The 19,979-nt window shown below is 40.2% G+C and overlaps 2 protein-coding genes across 14 annotated transcripts in view; both read left to right on the forward strand.

The window, feature by feature from the left end:
• cacna2d4a (calcium channel, voltage-dependent, alpha 2/delta subunit 4a) overlaps nt 1–7,871 on the forward strand; it is an 84,650-nt gene extending 76,779 nt beyond the window's left edge. For 7 of the 8 annotated variants that reach the window (XM_039791436.1, XM_039791428.1, XM_039791429.1 and 4 more), the window contains 9 exons: nt 1,026–1,096; nt 2,189–2,264; nt 2,355–2,407; nt 3,220–3,275; nt 3,718–3,738; nt 4,295–4,415; nt 5,205–5,320; nt 5,769–5,851; nt 6,044–7,871. In XM_039791436.1, the coding sequence (XP_039647370.1) occupies nt 1,026–1,096; nt 2,189–2,264; nt 2,355–2,407; nt 3,220–3,275; nt 3,718–3,738; nt 4,295–4,415; nt 5,205–5,320; nt 5,769–5,851; nt 6,044–6,136 (690 nt within the window). In that variant the 3' untranslated portion in view covers nt 6,137–7,871. The remainder of the gene's footprint in view (nt 1–1,025; nt 1,097–2,188; nt 2,265–2,354; nt 2,408–3,219; nt 3,276–3,717; nt 3,739–4,294; nt 4,416–5,204; nt 5,321–5,768; nt 5,852–6,043) is intronic. The other variant, XM_039791432.1, reaches the window with a different exon arrangement.
• A 1,047-nt stretch (nt 7,872–8,918) lies between these two features.
• Nucleotides 8,919–19,979, forward strand: part of cpsf6 (cleavage and polyadenylation specific factor 6) — a 29,675-nt gene continuing 18,614 nt past the window's right edge. For all 6 annotated transcript variants that reach the window (XM_039791761.1, XM_039791762.1, XM_039791764.1 and 3 more), the window contains exons 1-3: nt 8,919–9,049; nt 18,608–18,817; nt 19,071–19,174. In XM_039791761.1, the coding sequence (XP_039647695.1) occupies nt 8,990–9,049; nt 18,608–18,817; nt 19,071–19,174 (374 nt within the window). In that variant the 5' untranslated portion in view covers nt 8,919–8,989. The remainder of the gene's footprint in view (nt 9,050–18,607; nt 18,818–19,070; nt 19,175–19,979) is intronic.

Raw genomic sequence — 19,979 nt, forward strand, 5'->3', positions numbered from 1 at the left:
GCCATTCTCAAACTCTGTTTGCTTCGGGAAACAACAACAAACTTCAAGCTACATGCTGAAAATGGCAAGTTTTGAAAGTTTTCAGCCTTTTCCCACAGTAACTATCAATAATAACATTAAGCATTAGAATTAGTCAGTGCTCATGAATCACAACAACTGTATATGTAGCACAATAGAAGCTTCATTTATTCAACACAGTAAAACGTAAGCAAAGCAGCAATGTGCGCTGTAACTTCACTGTAGCAGTGATAGTTCACCGCAGGTTTTTGTACTCTTGTCTCTTTTTATTCAGTTTTTGAAACATCTACATAAAGTTCTGGAGCAGAAAGCAGCACCAAACCAATCTGATGGAAATCTTTGTGTGATGTGTTATAGATTGTACAAAGTAGTTTCATTAATTTGAGCAGATAAAAGTTCATAATACATTCACAACAGACATAACTATTGTATTATTGATTAAAGCAATAATGCACCTACAATATGCCCATATGTGTTTTTAAGGTTTGAGTGAAATTATGGAATAGTTTGACATTTGGGGAAATATGCTTATTCACTTTCTTGCCGAGAGTTAGATAGTTACTGCGTGCCGTTTTTACACTTCACTGTTTGTACCTGTTTGTAGTGATAGTACACAGATTTGTTACCTTTGGCCAGGCTAGCTGTTTCCTGCCGTTTCCGGTCTTTATGCTAAGCTAAGCTAACTGGCTGCTGGCTGTAGCTTTATATTTCCCGTGCAGATATAAAAGTTTAACTACTGGCAAAAAAACTAAATAAGCGTATTTCCCAAAAAATCTTTAGATCATATTAGATGTAGAGTCACTATAAAAGAATAATCTGTGATGGGATACATTGCTTTTAAACCAATACACAACACAGTTGGATGAATAATTGATCATACAGTTCACATTGAGGTGAAAGTAGAAAGATGGGAGTTGATATTCCCTCTGTCAGTTTATCATGATATGAATAAGTTCAGCCGCACAGATGGTTTCACACAGTTTTTTGCCCTTTCTCTTTTCTAATAGGCGGGAAGATTCTTTGGCGAGGTTGACGGATCTGTGATGACAACGCTAATCAGAATGGGCATGTTTAAAAGGTAATGGCTGGTTGTCATTGCCTGACTGGTTGGCAGTATAGTTGTGTGTCTGTTACTTCTCTGTCTTGACAGTCTCTCTGTTAGCAAAGGACAGGGGGTTACCTCATCCTGACAGAGCCTGCAAGAGCTCAAGCATCTTAAACTTCATGTAAACTTCTCTAAATCAATTAGGCAAGAAGCTGCAGTGCCCCAACATTGCAATGTTAAGTGCCATAGTATGCCTCCCGTTGTCTCATGCTCATGACACCATGCATTTAAATGTGGCTCGTGAATTTGATTACATGTCACCCTCATGCTGTATCACAAACAGAAGTGGTTGCTGTTGAGGCTTGTCTTAACCAAAAGGGTGGTTTGCAAATGTTTTCTGTTTTGGTTTTTATACACCTAAGCCATGCATTATGCATGTGAAACCCATGGCGTGGATGGCGTGCTTTACTGTCATTATAGAGACTCAAAAGTTTTGTTTTTATTGCTATATAATGATATAGTCTCTGCCCTGTGTTGTACTCTGTATGTGCCAAGGTTAGCTAATTCACCGATCTTTGTATATGCAGTATTCCTTTTGCTCCCCTTTCAGCTTCTGTGACTGCTCTAGATTTTCTTTCCTGTTACTTTTCCCCCATCTTTTATGTTTGAAATCTCATGAGTGATGTGCTATTTTTATACAGCTAAAAGATTTTGTCATGTTTCCTTTCACACGGAATATTACATAACTGGTTTTGAGCATGCATGAAGCTCAGTGGCTGTGCACTATTTGCGCCTATATGTTCATGCATCTGCAAATTTGTGTGTTTATGTGTTCTTATACCTCGACCTGCAAAAGGACCATATATACAGTACATAATGTATTGTAGAAAAACACTTGGAAAACCCTCTGTTTAAAAAGGAATGTAATTCTAGCACTGGGATGATTTGCTCTCAGGTTTCATTCTTTTTCTAAGTGAAGTTTGGGATCAGGGTTTCTACAAAGGTTAAGCTCAGCTGTACGATGTTGCATGTAATAGTCTGCAGGGGGGTCAAGGAATCGATGTAAGTCAGTGAAATACTGCCTGAGGAGCAACACCATGTGCTTTCGTGTGTGTGTTTCCTCAGGGTGTCCTTGTTCGACTACCAGGCCATGTGTAAGATGAACTCGCACTCTGTCAGCAGCGCCCGTCCACTTCTCAGTGTATGTACAGTGTACTCGCTCTGTATGCAATATAATTACCTTAATGGTCTAATCAATTCTCCAGTAACTATAATCTGTTTATCTCTTCAGCCGTTCTATGGTTTGGCTTCAGCCCTCAAGTGGTTCCTCTCCAACTTCCTACTGTAAGTGTTGCTAGGGGAAACCAGAATGTCAGTATATCTAAAATAAGTTTGCTATTAGAACAAAAACTTGTGTAAAAGCAGTGGAAGTTTTTTTCTTGGTTGACAATACAAAATTTTTATTGAAATAGTTTGACATTTTGGGAACTATGATTATTCGCTTTCTTGCCAAGAGTTAGATAAGATGATCAATACCACTCTAATGTCTGTATGGCAAATATGAAGCTACCGCCAACCGTCAGTGAGCTTAGCACAAAGACTGCAAACAGGGGGAAACAGCTAGTCTGGCTCTGTCACAAACGAGCAAAATCAGCCTACCAGAATCTCTGAAGCTGTCTGAACTGACCTATTAGGGTAAATGGACTCATTTATATAGCACTTTTTTAGTGTTAGCGACCACTCAAAGTGCCCAAGGACACTTCATCATATAGACTGCGATGGGGCCAGGACTAAACCACCGACCTTCTCTTCTTCCTGAGCCTAAGCATGTCTTATTTGTTTACCCCTTAATAAAGCCGAATAGTAAAAACGACAATTCACTAGTTAAAGGGAAGTTATGTGCTGGACTTAAAACATTTTTGTTTTTTATTGTAGAGATTTGGTAAGGCTTATCCAGTCATCCAAAAAACAGCTACCAATTAGTGCTGAATAATTTTAGGACCCATTTTCTCATATTCCCATGACACAACTTTGGGTCCTTGCCCAGTTTTTGAAAACTGATTGCAATCTGCTCGCAAGCTGCTTTGGTCTATAATGATGGCCGCCTAATTGACTCCCTCTCTCTGTCCACTCTCCTCTTCTCTCTTCTCCACAAGGTTTCTCCTGGAGTTTAATATCTGTGGCTTCTGGCACATGGAGCATTTCGCTGACGGTGAGCTCTACAAGAAAAAATGTCTATGAAATGTCCTTCCATGTGCATAAATCATGTATATTCCTTAAATCATCACAACCTTCGGAGCAGAGGGGAGTACCACCAAGCGAGATTAGTGGGTTAGCGAAGTATGTTGAGCCTGAAGCCAGAGTTTTAAATGTCACTAAAGTGGCTCTCTTTTAACCTATGCACATTGAATGACACACATGGATGTTGGTATTGTATTGTCAGTTCATTACTAGGAGTGTTTACTGTGACTTGTGTGCAACCTTAATCACCAGTCTAGAAGTCATTATGGAATAACAACATCACATCCTCAGATCCACTCGCCTCTCATCTGTCTCTGTCTTTTCATCGATCACACATTCACCTTTCTCATTACTCCACCTGTCAATCATCCACTCTTCCTCCTACTCCACATCATCATCATCCCTCCATTCAGCCAAGCCATCTTTCAGCTTGTGTGAGTATCTGTCCTGAAGTGTTAGGAACATCAGGGTTCTGTAAAACTACTTGTTTTGCATTTTGTGTGTATTGTAGTGTTTGTAGTATACTTCAAACTAAATCAGATGTGGTGTCTCTGATTATGCGAGTGTGGCTTTCAGTGGGAACAGGTGCCATTGGCAACTTTTACAAAACAAGACCTAAGTATAGTGTTACACTGAAACTAATGTAATTCTGAGGAAGTCACACAGAAAACATAGCTCACAACCAGACATCAAAATTTCAACAAGCCATTATGGCACTTCTTTCTGGTTTCACCCCATCATTGTACATGTACACAGAAACCAAATTCAATTTTGTTTGGAATACACAGGGAGCTAGAGTACCTTTGGTCATGGTAGAAAGAGCAATAAATGGCTAAAGTGTGAAGCATTTAAATAGCACCGCACCCAGCTTTCTCCTGTCACAGACTCTAAGCCTGTCAGTCATCAAGAAAAAGTCACACATACACTTTCATATACACACTTATTGTAATTCCCACCTTGAGACATGACCCATATCTATTTCTCGATTAGCCTCAGCTCATAAGAAAAGAGGGGACATCCTGCAGCCGTGTGACACCGAGTACCCCAGCTTCGTCTACGAGCCATCAGTCAAAGAGACCAACAGCATTATTAAGTGTGGACGCTGCCAGAAGTAAGCACCCACTCATGCACCCTTATTCACACACAAATCTGTAGCGCAGTCCCCTCTAAGCCCTCGACCAGTCGTATTAAATTGTCCATCAAAAATCCATTTTTGGCTTTGCTCTGCTCTGCATACTGAGAGCAGTGTGAGTATCAGAAAGAAGGAAATCAGTAGAAAGGAACAGAAATAGATCTGGGTGCATGGGGTTATAGAAAGACATAGCATAGCAGAGAGAGAGAGAGAGAGACAGAGAGACTGGAAAACAGAGAAAGTATTAAGAGAGGTAAATAAAAAAAGAGATGGGGAGAGTGGATGACAGAAACAGAGATGAAACAAGGAGGTGAAGAAGAGAGAAAGGGAAACATCTTTGTGTGTGTGTTGGTGTGTGTGTGTGTGTGTGTGTGTGTGTGTGTGTGTGTGTGTGTGTGTGTGTGTGTGTTCATAGGTTGAGTGTGAACGCCCTCATGAGGCCAAAAGAGATATAAAGCAGCACAAATACTGCTTACAGCACCACTGCTCAGATTTCAAAATGTTTATTACCCAGTACGACCAACCCATGCAGTCAAGTAATTCTGTAAACATATTTTTTGCATAGAACTTACCCTATAAAGGATTATATGAAACATTATTTGGAGTTGTTGATGTATATATTTTTGATCAGTGTAACAGTCATTGTGGGAATTGTATCTAGCCCCACAGCGCCCCCTACTTGAGAAAGTGTTAATGTCATACAATACATGAGAGGTTTTCTTTTTCTGTGCTTATGTTTGTGTGCACATGTGTTTGTGTGTGTTTCAGGATGTTTGTGGTGCAACAGATACCTGAGAGCAACCTGTTGATGTTGGTGGTGCAGGCAGACTGTGACTGCTCCAGACAGTACCCACCCCTCACCATGCAGCCCAAAGAAGTGAAATATATCCTTTGATATTTTTATATTAATGGATGCTGATTCATCTCGAGAAATGATCTCACCTTAACACACATACTACATTAGATGTTGTTAGAGTTTGCTTTACATACATTAAGTTTGCTGCTCTTGTTGACTTTCTCCGAAAATAAACTAATTTGTATTGCAGTCCCTCTTGCTCTGGAGAGGGTGTAGACAGACCAACAAGGAGTTGCTAATGTTGCAACAAGTCCAGGATCTGTTAGCAGCTTCCCACCTGTGAACACTATAATTGCAAATTGTGTTTTGATTTTCACATTGCACCACGCCTGCCCCACTCGCTCAAATTCTGAGGCTGGGTGTGCACCTGCTGTGGTAAATTTGTGAAATATGTCATTTTCAGTGTAATGATATATGAATGACAACTCAAAAGAAACCTCTGATGCTCCTGTTGTTGCTCCTTGACCCCGCTGTACATAATGCCTCAGTGAAGTGTGACAGGATGAGGTCCCAGAAGATTCGCAGACGCCCCGAGTCCTGCCACGCCTACCACCCCCAGGTCAGCTTCTCATTGGTCCACCCCATTCATTTTTTCATAACCTCCTGGTTCTATGCACCAAATTGTATTAGTGTGCGTTGTTGTAATCAATCCTGTCTTCTATATCTGCTATCATGTTAAGCTTGATTGCATTGAATTTAAATCAAAAGGCAGAAACACAAAGTTAAATCCCTTTCTGTTTTGTCCCTATAGGAGAACGCCAATGACTGTGGAGGAGCTTCTATTATATCTCTCTCTGCCTCTCTCTTTCTCACCTGCCTCTCCTTCTTGGCACTTGTCTCCTGATGATGGACAACGTTGCTGTTTCACCCATTCTCATATAAAGGAGGAGATTGGAATGAATCAAGAGATGTGTTTGGACACTGGACACCTCAAGTGGATTTTTAAAAAACTAATTCTGAACATTTTGTTAATGACAACCACAAACCTTGTCTCTACTGACGGACCATTGATGTGGTTTTTGAGCATTTGTTACTCCTGCAAATTATTACACCTGAACTGAAAACTGCAAAGAAGGCAAGTGAATGGGCTGTTGTTGCCATGGATACTTTTCCCATTAGTTGCTTTCTCATACATCATTTTGCATCTCAAAATGAAAAGGGACTAAAGAGATGCAGGTGGTAGCTATGACGTGCATTGAAATGGGGTGGGGGGGGGTTCATGTTCCACTGAACTAAATATTGCAGACACACATGCATATTGTATATGCAGCTGCAAGCATGCACACCTCGAATACTTTATCATTCTGAATGCTTCATCTACCAACTATCATATGTGCTTTTTTAAACGTTGAATGAGATAAGGGAGAGAAGGGCTACAGCAATATATGGTAAACATTGTTATGTAACATTAGTGTTGCTGCTGACAGTCGTGTTGACCAAGGGTGTTTGCGATATGAGTTTCTCTGAATCTCCTGCAAATCTCAAAGGGTGATGGCTAAGTGCCAAGAACGTATTTGCAGTGGGAGCTGATAAAAATGTAATAAAGATAATCAAAGATCAGAATGAGAAGCTCCTTCACTATCTCGTTTTTTTGAGTTTTTACTTGGATTACATCACAAAAATATTTATTTCTGTGACATATCTTTTTAAAAATGTCTGCCTTTCTCTGTGTCTTTCTGTGTGTTTGTACATACTGTAATGTAATTACATGTATGTAATTATGTTTGGCTGGACATCACTGTGGAAATTGGAGCTCTCACAGGATGTAGATGTACAATCAACATGGATAACACAATGATGGATTCAGACTGTGTTTAGATAAGTTGTTATCATTGTATTGGAAAATACAATTGCATGGTTTCAAAGCAAATCTAGTAAAAAAAAAAGAATACCCTGCAAAAGATGCAGTTTTACCAAAACAAATGTTTCTGGTATTCATGTTTATGGCAGTGACTATGCATTTGTTGGACTGTGGTATTTGGATACTTCACTTGGGCCCCAAGGTCATGTAACTGCTACTTATTACTTGGCGCTTGGCATGAATAACATCATAATTTTATAAATTCATGATAAAAAAGCAAAGATAAAATGGGAACAAGATTGTCATATAGAAGAAAACTGTTTGGAAATGTCATATATGTAATTGCAATATAAATTAACAGTGTAAATCTAATTGCATAGGGTATTTTTGTATTTCCTTGTGTTTCATATCATGTCTGCAATCTTGAACTTCAGCATTTCAATGTATTTGGGCTGTGAGCGTCCCTGTAGTTTTTTTTAATGGTATTTCTGAATCATCTCACAAGCATGTTTTTCAGTTGAGCTTACTCTGATGACAAAATTGCCTGAGAATTTACCTGTTTGTGTAATAGACTCAGTTACATATTGTGTGTGAGTGTGCATCATCACAGTATGTTGTGTCTTGTTGAGATTATATGAGTAATTTTATTAATTTGTCTCAGTTTTGTTTGTAATTTCCACTATACAATATTCTGTATGTTGTATGGTTGACATGTGTCCCAATTGTATGTTGACTGACTGATGTCATGATTTGAACAAAGTAAATTCAATTATCCATATGGTTTTTGTACTGTATTTAGTACTGTATAAAGATACTAACAATAATACCAGGCGAAAACAGAGAATCAGTCAAGGAAGATACTTTTATCATAAATGCATCACAAATCCAAGCGACATTTGTTACAAATTTTACTTTTAAATCATGTAAAACTTCACTGTCATGCATAAATATATTTACAGGTTATCTCATTTTGATGATAATTGGGATCTTAGAAAACCTTAGACTTTGTATTGAAGCTGAACAAAAGTGTCTTGTATCCAAATGAGCTTTCATATTGCACCAGCAACAGGAATAATCCAAAGGTTTGAAATAATCTCTGCTGTGTGATGTTTTACAGAAAAGGTGTAGGTAGTGTGATGGTTGTTCATCTTAACTTGTGTCTCTGAATCCAGTATTACTTCATGCCTTGATTCTATTTCCTTCAACTAAATTATTATTATGAACAGCATTGCAGTACAATGATTATTTGATTTAAATGACTCATCAGCAGCAGCATCCAGTATAGGGTACAGTTTTAGATTTCTGTATTCAGGGATGCTGCCAAATCTAGGCTCCCTGACAAGATGTCAAGCCCCCCCCAGCCGAATGCATATAAAAATAGACAAAAACATTTATTTAAGAAAAATACATGAAAAGTGTGGAATATATATAAAAAAAGAATGGTCAATTCCAAAATTTTAAATAGTAAGTCAAACATAATGTTTTATGCCTACATTATGATAAAATTAGTCAAAATGGTGACCTATTAACTAGGTCATAGCCTACTTTCTACCTAAAATTGTTTGGTAATTTCTTTTCCAGACAAAAAATGACGACTTGACTTGCTCAAGAAAAAAATACTTGACTTGGGACTTCACTTGCCTGAACTAAGGACTCGACTTGACTTAACTTGACATAACCTGTGACTTGACTGACTTCCCCAAGATAAAGTGACTTGAGACTTTTTTGAGACGGACCTGTTATTATTGTGTTTATATGTGGTCTACAGCAGGTGTTGTAATTAGTGAAGTGGACCAGCAGGGGCGCTAGTTGTCCCTCTCTGTCTCATTGTTTGTGGCTCAGTTAGTCAGTGTTGCTCTGCACCGCCGGGCGGAGAGAGCGACGGGAAAGAGGAAAATGGCGGACGGCGTGGATCACATCGACATCTACGCCGACGTAGAGGAGGAATTCAACCAGGTATTACATCTGCATTCGCCTCAATTCGACTAACTGTGCTATTTTCTGTATATATGTGTAAACATGTGTTGTTAGTATGGTCGGGGAATGGTGTGTTTTGCTGGGCAAACGATTTCCCTCGCATACAGGCCCCCTTTCACCATGCTGCAAGCCTGCATCCTCAGCTACAATTATCGGCTCGAAATGTTTCATTGGCGATGTTATCGACATTTAACACGACGTATGCTGCGCGTAGTAATAGACATGCAATGTGCAAAGAGAGTATTTATTTGGGTGAATGCTAAAAGCAACCACTTTCATTGTTCACAGTATCAGGCCTTGAGATGGCCGCCAAACAAACGTAGTTACGTTACATTAGCTAGCTAGCTAGCATTAGCTGTTTTACAAAATCCGTGTAACGTGAGTTAGTAAGTTGCTTGTTTAATCTTGTGTGTTTTCAGTTCATACAAGCAAACTAGGTTGAAACGAAGTTAATTATGGTTAGGCATGAAACGTCTTTTATGAATTATAAAATAATTTTATTAGATTAGCTTTTGACTGCTATATCAGTGTAACGTTAGCATTTAAAGTGTCCGCTGGGTAAAAGTTGTTTTTCCTCCACACACGCCCCTTTTCTGTAGCTAACGTTCCAACCGAATCTGGGATGCAAATCATTTGTTGTGTTTTTTGGCCATTTAGACAACGTTATCTCCACCAACATCTTCCTCCCATAGTGTAGTGTAGGTTATGTTGACCCATTGTACGCACTCAAGGTGCACTCAGCTGCTCATGCTAGAGTTAGGGAAGTTGCACAGTGTGTCATGTTAAATTAGCTTTTTCAGTTACATAATTAAACCCAAACTCAACCGGGCTGATGTATTAGTTAGTCACAGATATACTTCATGCTGGAACGTAAGTGTCAGTATATATGTCAAAAGTTAGTACAAGCATCACTTTGTAATAATTCTAGTTCAATTAAAGCGATAGTTAGGATATTTTGAGGTGGGGTTGTATGAGGTACTTACCCATCGTCAGTGTATTACCTAGATAACCAACGGCACGCCCCCAGGTTGGAAAGCAGGCAGGACTACAGACGTGGAAGCTAAGCAATGTACTTCTGTTGACAGGGCCAGCAAGGGCAGCAGCAACCTTAAAAAATCAATATTGTACTAGTGTTTTATACTACGAAATTTTCACCGATTCGCCTTACCTGCAGGCAGCCCTCTCCAATGGCGAACTAAATCAGTTACATCCATCTATGCTCTCTTCAAAGCAATCAGACTCCTTTGACAAAAACAGTAATTTTACCTCACAGAACATGGGAGTTGCTGGTCTACCACTGCCTTGATCGGCTAGTTTGTTATAGTGCTGGGGGTATGAGGCATACAATTATTTTGTTGTTTGGTTCCGGTTTCCGACCGACCGTGTCAATTAATGTCCGACCCAAATTTATTTTATGAGGTTGGAATAAATTATACAAATTAAATAAATACACAAATAAAAAGTTTGAGGCAAACTATAATTAGTCATCAGTCGTGCATGAATACCTGCAGCAGTGTTTAACACTGAAAACACACAGCTCAGTTCAGCGTTTACTTGCAGCTCTTCTACAGTAGCAGATAACCTTTAACGTTACCTGCTGGTCACATTGTCTCTAAACAGTCCGCTCACAGTGAAGTCCTGCACGGATCAACAGATGTTGGAGTCTGGCGGCTGCTCGCTTTGTTTGTTATAAGGGGCACACCGAGCAGATTAATGCGCTCACAGATCCAATCTTTGCAGATGTTAGCGCTCTGTGTTTGGGTAACTAATAAGCAGTTAGCCTGTTAGCTTGAGCTGTGTCTTGGTCCTCCAATGCATCCAGCTGACACTTTGCTGCAACACAAACAAATATATTTATTCACCTCTGTTCACACATACAATGAGGCATATTTTAAGTTGTGATTGAACTGTATTTTGTTAGTTACTATATAGGCCAACTTTGATCTTTACATATAGGCTAAGCATTCTGTAGCAAATAACAATAACCCCACTATTAATTACATTATCTTAATGCATTGTAACTACTTCAGCATGTAAATAATGCCCCTAAAATACAAAATACATGCACTCTAACAATGCAGCCCTATTTCTGATACAGTGGGGGGCAGAAATGTTGCCGTGGGGGGCCGCCACGGTCAAATCAACATAGAGGAAACACTGCATAATGTTCTGTTTCTGAACGCTCCCAGTGTGGTATGATGCACAGTGCAGCCGAAACACAGCACATCTGCGCCTGGTGGAATCCACACGGTTACACCAGCTTATGCTATCCTTGCATTGCAAGACCTATCTCATCAGCGCTGGAGTAGCCACACTGCTGATCTATTCGGGGATAGGGGAAAATGCTCTGGCTTGTTTGTATTTCTTCAAACCATTCACAACTGGTCTGACCGCAGCGACGGTACCCTTGCAAAATGGATAGCGGCTATAGTGAAAGGGGAGAGACATGTCAGGCTTTATCCCAGCACTTAACATCCTTTAAACCAGACTAGTAGCAGCCTTAATCCTGACATGACCTTATCAATGAGTACATGTCCCCATGTGACTCTACATGTCCCAATCTATGATTGGGAACATTGGCGACACTAAAATAAAATAACACAATCTCTGTGATTTCCCCAATAACCTGTTCTACCTGCAGTCAACTGCATTGTTTGTATATCAGGTTAATTTTATCTTTTCACATGCACAAGACAATATGACTAAGGTATCCATTTGCCAAAGCATCTAAAGAAATCTAGGTGTGTTCAGAGATTAAAGTGTTTTAAAACAGACTTAACTGGTTGGCAATACACACATGCCTTAATAGATGTAATGTAAACATGGACTTTTGACAAAGTTGATCATTTAGGATCTGTCTGTACAAACAGTAAAATGTTTAACTAACTAAATTAGTTAGGATGGGTCAATTGTAGAGGATAGATTCCTTGTATGTGTAAAATGTACTTAATATAGGAAATAAAGGATGTATTTAACTTCACTGGAAATTATTGTGAAATTAACACATACATTTGTCAGTTTATTTGTGCATGTCTGCCAACATATAGACCAATACCATAGGGCTGCTCGATTATGGGAAAAAAATATAATCCCGATTAATTTGGTCAATATTGAAATCATGATAATTTAACACGATTATTTGTTGACTTCTGGAAAGATGTTGCAACTATTGAACTTCAAAAACAGTGGAGAAAGTTAAATAAATAAACAGTAAAAAAGAACGCATACAACTGTGAAATTTGCCTTTTAATACTTTTCCTATTTAAACTTTATTTTTTTCTTTCAGAACACAAGAGAAAATAAGAGTTTACTTGCAAAACGTAATGAGCTAAATAATTGTTTTTCTCGATTATTCTGTTTTTGTGATCATTGGGAGCCAAAATGATAATCACGATTAAATTTCGATTAATTGCACAGCCCTACAATACCATATATTTGAGTGAGAAACAGTTCAGTGTTTCCCACAGAATTAGATTCTATTTGTGGTGGTAGCTGACCCGGCGTGGGGGGTTGCACATGTGGAAAGAGGTGCAGACTTCTTATATTAATTGTTTGACAACAAAGTCCAGTTCATTTGATTAGTATGAAAAGGGCGCAACCGTATCTTTTTCCCAAGGGGCATGTTTTGCTCCTCAGTTGAAAAATGTAGGAGTGACTTACATAAGTTAACTGCTGTTACTGTTGTAGCTAATTTGTACAATAATACAATAGTGTTACGAATACAAAACATTATGAAGTGTTATGTTTTCTATTTTGAAATATTGATAAATTGTCTGTGATGTAGAGTAACAGACTGCTGATACTGATAGATTGCAGCGTGGCGAGCCACCGATAGTAGTCGGAGCTCCGGCGGAGAGTTCTGCGTCCGTTAGCAGCGGTTTCTCGCTGCGCCGCCGGTCCCCAGAGCAGCATGGTCACCTGGAGAGTCCGGTACAGTCTGACTCTGCAAATGCTGACAGCTGAAAATCAGACTTTTTGGCACTCGTGATATTCCTCTGGTGCTGGCTAAAACCTCTTTAAGGGGTGCCAAACTTTCTCTATGCAGTATAAACCCTGAATAAATACCAGTAATAACTCCATAATATTAACTAGGGTTCTGTACCGAAACCTACGCAAACGTAGTATTCAGACCGGATTAGAAGGCAAATTTTGGTTCCGACCGAAATATTTTCCCTTTGTCGCTCCGGACAGCAGCAGATTTTTTTTTTCTTTCTCCCTTTTCTGCCGAGTGGCGAAGGTGCCCGCTCGCAGCGTAAAGCGCATGTCCACGCTATTCTCCGACATGCACTCTACAATCCCTGCTGCTTTTTGTACACGCTCCGAAATGGATGTAAAAATATCACACTTTCTCTCTAGTCTACTGTTGGCTAGCTATCGTAAATGTTCCTGCTAAGCATATTAACCATTGACTCCACGTGATCGCTAGTAAACGTATTACACTTGGTCTGCTAGTCTATCGTTCAGGACAAGACCCTGTAGCCTGGTGGTGGGGGAGGCGGGCCAGCCTCCCTGTCTTCCCGTTCATAATCATACCTGGGTGTACAGGCGTCTTGGACACCATCTGAGAGAGTTTTCTCCTGTGCAGGACATGCCATAAGTCAGGAGAGGTGTCGTATCTTGCCAGAGAAGGCAAATATGGTCATTTTTCTGCAAAAGAACTGCTAAAGTTTGAAGCTGGTTGGCATACCAACAACATTTATTTTGTTACTTGTTAATATTGTAACTGTTATTTGTTAAATTATTGTAGTTATGTGCTGGGTGACTTAAGTTTACTTATTATACATTTAAGTACTTTAAAACGTTAATATATTAAATTTAAATAATTTTCAATAAAAAAAAAACTCCATAAAATGTCATTTTTCATTTTTTCAAGAATCAGGTTAGGAATTGGAATCGTTTTAAAAGTACCGGTTCGGCACCGGAATCGTAAATATCCAAACTGTGCCCAACCCTAATACTAACCATTAAACTCCAGATTGACTCTAGCCGTCTTCTCTGCGGGGAAAAAGATTGATGTCGGTCGTTGTCTTCTTCTGTGTGTTAATTAGCAGATCGCAAACCAAGTTTAAGGCTCATACCACCACCTACATTACTGTACTGGAGTGTGTAAAATAATCTGTGGCAGTGTTGCCTTTAGGATTTTTTTTTTTTTAGCAGTGGGGGCAGGTCTGTCCCAACTAGGGCTGAAACGATTCCTCGAATAATTCGATTACAAAAAATCCTCGAAGCAAAATTCTTTGCCTCGAAGCTTCGTTAAATCAATGTTATTAAGGTTGTACGGCTCACTGTGTTTCCGCACGGAGGATTACTAGCGCACAAGAGGTTTGCGCTTCTGCGGACACAAGCACAGTGAGTATATAAACAGACTGACGGCCCAGATTACAAATGAAGGAAGACGAAAATAGTGAGGGTCTAAGAGAAGAGACAGGCTAGAGAAAACGACAGAAAGTTTGGGATCATTTTAAGCTGCAAACATGCTGCTACATCATCTCTGTAACAAACATCCAGTGTACTCATCTATTCCACGGAGCCAACCCGACACAAGGTAGCTAACGTCTGCTGCTCTCGTCCACCGCGCTGTTTTACACAACTAGCCTACAGCCTGCTACTCTGCTAAGAGCGATGTTTTACACAACTAGCCTACAGCATGCTACTCTGCTAATAGCGATGTTTTACCAAGCTAAAACAAAAGCTGTCGGTTTGTAGTCTAGCTGTTTATTAGTTTGCTTCTATTCTTTGGAAACTTAGCTGCTGCCAGAGACAAACCGGCTCCTCCCCCCAGCATGGCTACTTAATATGCACGTGAATTACGTCAGTGTTTCCTCTAGGATTTCTTTTAGCAGTGGGGGCAGATCTGTTGGAATCCCCCCCCCAATCCGGTGCCACGGCGCCAAATGTTTTACGTATTACACGGAACTGACGCTTCGCTGAAACACAAACAAATACATTTATTCACCACTATTGACACACAATGAGGCAAATTTTGATTGAACTGTATTTTTGAGGAACTTCATAGGGAAACCAAAACCCAAAGTAGGCTATAGTATGAAACCATTCATAATGAAACTAATTGCATATTTGCCTCAGTGGCAAAGTTGGCAGCCTTGCTGTGTGCATTTGATTTTTCTTGGCTTTTGGAAAAATAACTCTAAGGCTACTCTAAGAGTATTTTTTTATATACATTACACAAAAGCTGCGCACCACAGCAGACACCAAAACGGAGGCAGTGCCAGGTTAGGTTATACATGTTCAAAAAAAATACTTTTAATTGTTATTTGACCGTGAATTATGTTGAATGAATTTCCCCCAATATGTTTCGGGACATGAATCTATGAAATAATCACGGTTTAGCCTACTATGCCATGATATTAAGGGCGTTGTATTGAATCAACAGCCACGTGCAATTTAGCTAGCAGGTGAAGGTGAAACTAAAAATGTGCAAGAACTATAGACTAATACAGGCTTAAATGAACTGACAACATAAGTTATACGACTTACAGTTCTCAAGGATGCACACATGCCATCTCAACCGGGTCCTTCGGACAGCCTGTCACTTTTTTCTTTCTCCCTTTTCTCCGAGTGGCACACGTGCCCACTCGCGTTGTGAAGCGCGTGTCCGTGCTATTCTATTACTGCTGATAGACGGCTTTTTGTACATTTCTGATACCGTGGTGGGAGAAATCTAACCGTGGCGGACCGCCACTTGCCAATCAACATAGAGGAAACACTGCGTCATCATGCATTCTTTATTCTTTCTCCTCACCATAGATATATCTATGCTCCTCACTGTGTATTAGGCTTCTGAAAATGTAAAAAACATTTACCCTCTGGTCAGTGAACAGCTCTTTTGCATATCCAGTGCAAAGAGCCAGATGCAAGAAGGGGAATGGGGTGAAAAATATTAACATTTGGGCCACCAAAAATGTTCTATTGTAATGTTTTTTTTTTAAGGGTCTTGGAATTTGGCAATAAAAAATGTTGCTTTTTCTAAAAAAGGAAACCTGTCTTTTGTATATATACAAGCGACAGGTTTCCTTTTTTTTTTTTAGTAAACAGCAATAATAAATATTTACTATTGCTGTTTTCTAAGTATTTCTTACTAAGTATTTCTTATCCGATGACTCAATTAATCGATGGAATAATCGGTAGAATATTCAATTACTAAAATAATCGATAGCTGCAGCCCTAGTCCCAACGTTTTGGCAATATATGTGGAGTTAAACTGGACGGGCCCAATAACCTCTGAATAGTTTTACTTGTTAAATTGCAATGTGAGCGGCAGCCAACGGGGGTGCGTTATGTTGGCAGGATCATTTAAAAGGCAACCACGACTACATTTTTTGTACAGCCCTATTTCTGATACTGTGGTGGCAGAAATTTTGCCTCCTTTACAATAGGGTTGTGCCGATGGACGATATCATCGTCCATCGTGATGGCTGCCCGACATCACGATGGAGAGCCACCGTCGTGATGTGTCCCCCCCCACCCACCCCCGGTCAAACACACTAATCCTAGTCGCGGGCGCTGGACGGGAAATTGACAAGTGCGTCGGTCTTAAACTAGCAAAGACAAGATTGGCTGTAGTGATACATTCTCTCTCTCTCCCTGTCAGTTGTAGCTCGCTCTACCTTCTAGTAATGTTGGACGCAGCGGTCTCGAGTGAGAGAGAAAAAAACGTTAAAAGTGGAGCGCTATCACACTTTCCTTTCTCCCCTCATTGGACTAAGTTTGTCGACACTACTCTGTGCGTGCATCAATAAGTAAGTCTGAGGTCCTGTAGGTACGGGATGATGTTATGCAGGATTTATGAATGTACGTTAGCAACAGTAGTAGAGATGTTCCGGCTCCGATACTGCCTAAAACGCTGGTATCGGGAAGTACTGGAGTTTATGCACCGATCCGATACCACGTAATGAAGCCCTAAAGAAAATCTACGTTAAAGTAGTTTATTTATGTTCTTTTTCATTAAAACTATAAAAGAAAGTTCTGGGGCATTCCTTGTTTGCGTTTGTTCATGTTTCACAAAGAGTTTAACCTGAGCCAGACCGACAACAAAGAAAGAAATCATATCACATCCATACAGAGATAGTAGTATACAGATGTTAAAACATAATGAAATATATGACACGCTGGTATCGGATCGGTACTCGGTATCGGCCGATACGCAAGTTCAGGTATCGGAATCGGTATCGGGAAGCAAAAAAGTGGTATCGGACCATCTCTAAACAGTAGGCTAATTCACGAGGGTGCTATTTTATGTGTGAGCTAATATTGCGCATCTGTTCATGTGCGCTGCAAGAGTTATGTTTCTGTTTATTGAATGCGTTATTCAGTGCAAACATAACCGTGAATGTAGTTTAAACTCCGTAATGATGGTATTGTTGAAGGCAAACGTCCCACTGTACTGTCGTTACGCAGATCACGGACATCTGATTGACTTTACTGCACCGTACTTAAGTGAAAGTAGGTCAAGTTGTAAAACCTGCCAGCAGGGCACCATTTACAGAGGGCATTTAAATGTATCTCTAATCGTTTCTATGTTAACTGTTGGCCCATAGTAGTAGGAAAAAATATTTATGTAAAGCTACCGCTAACCCCCCCCCCCCCGGCTCCGACGACGATATCATCGTCCATCACGATGTTTTACTGTAACCATCGTCAACTGCCAATTTAGGGGACATCGCCCAACCCTACTTTACAACATAAACACACTTGTGTACATAGCTGGACATGTGTTTCAGACACCAGTCACCGCAAGTTTTGACTGTCAGAGTGATGTACAGTGTCAACAGTGGGATTCTGCTGCGTTACATCAAGTAGCTAAACAAACAGCCAGACCCAGATCCGCTAGCCTCTGACCTCACATCAGCTGCAACAGGGTTTTAAAACCGAGCCGGTAAGCTTGCTAGCGATCTTTATTGTTTGTTTATTGTTAACGTTACCTGTTAGATAACGTTAGCTTGTTTAATTGCAAGTTACAGTCAGCAGCGGTTTATCGCTGCGCTGCCGGTCCCCAGAGCAACACGGTCACCGGTACAGTCTGACTCTGCAAATGGAGATACCATTGGCACTATACAGGAGTGTTCAGATCCAGTATATACAGTAGTGGCTGTGGATGAAAGGGAGGCTGGCTGCTGAAAATGAGACGTTTTTGACGCTCGTGATATTCCTTTGGCGCTGGCTAAAACCTCTTTTGGGGGGTGCCAAAACTTTCTCTATGCAGGAAAAACCCTGGTGGATAAAAATAAACTGCTTTTTCTTGAATCATTTATTCCACATTGGACAAATCATCAGGTTTTCCTGTCCTAACAGTTACTGCTGAAATCAAATCAAATAAAGAAAACTAAACACAAATTATACCCCTGGTGTTATGTATGTACTGAAAAATCTAAACATTATTGGGGGATTCTACACATTTTGGTACTGAATAGCATTGTACAATTGTCTCAGATTTACTCACAGGTATAATCAGTGTTGTGAAACTGCTCATAATGCGTCACACATGTTTGACTGAACCGTTGCTGTCAAACTCAACAGGAAGCTGACTACCCAGTCCACGAACAGATTGACCTGTATGATGATGTAATATCCCCATCAGCCAACAATGGTGATGCTCCAGAAGACCGCGACTACCTGGACACACTGCCTACACCAGGTGGCTCAGAGGGAGGGAAGAGTTCTCAGCCCAATGTGGTGTACACTTACACAGGCAAAAGGATTGCCCTGTACATAGGAAACCTCACATGGGTGGGTATCAGAGAATTCTGTTAGTGCTAGGCTATGTGGAGGAAAATATTGAATAAACTCCATTTTAAGAGCATAAATAAATAAAGTAGCAACATTTTCTTTAAAGTAAAGTCGTTGAAGACCTGTAAACAAGGTATTGTGCCATGCCAAATGTAGACCCTTGCATTGATCTGTAAGTTGTGAAACATGACACAATTATCAAATTAAGCAAATCAGTGCAAATATACTGATGGTGCTGTCTTCTCTTGTGCAGTGGACGACAGACGAGGACCTGACAGAAGCTATCCGGTCAGTAGGCATCACAGATGTGCTGGAGATCAAGTTCTTTGAAAACCGAGCCAATGGCCAGTCAAAAGGGTGAGATCTTTATTTTCTATGTGTGACATGATTGGACTAAATTGCAGCCTGCTATAGGTTAGGATAATTACTTCTTGGTGCATGTTAGGGCTGCACAATTAATCAAATTTTAATCGCGATCACGATTTGGGCTTCCCACGATCAAATTTGCTTGATCGAGCAATATTTAAAATGCATCATTCCGTTCATAGAACGCTCCCTACCAAAGTTTTTGCAAAGCCAATCTAGCGCTCCATAAACCACTGTCTGATCACGTACCTCCATGAGCCAATCAGAGTTGTTCCCTGCACCACGCAGCTTAGTTTTTGGATGTAGACAGTCACAGAGGACAGAGTAACGTGAGGAAAATTCGGTCGGTCATCATAAGCCGGTCACAATGTTTACCAGTTTACCAGTAAATGCAACATTTTGTCCCGTCTGTTTTGTTTTTCAGACAACAGCAGTGACCAGTGCTAGTTTGTGTCTTTTAGCTCATAGCTTTAGCAGCAGTTTGATGTCCTGCTGTTGGAATCCTCTATAGTGAAATACAGTCACACTACACCGTTTAGCTGTCAGCATTTTAGCCGTGTTTAATCCAGTTACTACTGTAGCTAATGGTAGGCTAACATTACCTGCTGTGTAATGTGTTATTAGTGTTTACTAGCGTGACATGCAGCGATGTTTATGTTGCCTCTAAAGTGGGTTTCGGAGCATCAGAACGCAATGCAGACATGTAAGTAGAAGTGTCATGATCCACCGAAATCTGCGTTGCTATTTCGTCAGGTAGATACCTTTACAGCAAACGTGCATGTATGGAAAGCGGTCG

Source organism: Perca fluviatilis, chromosome 23 (assembly GCF_010015445.1).
Source record: "Perca fluviatilis chromosome 23, GENO_Pfluv_1.0, whole genome shotgun sequence".
Classification (NCBI taxonomy): domain Eukaryota; kingdom Metazoa; phylum Chordata; class Actinopteri; order Perciformes; family Percidae; genus Perca; species Perca fluviatilis.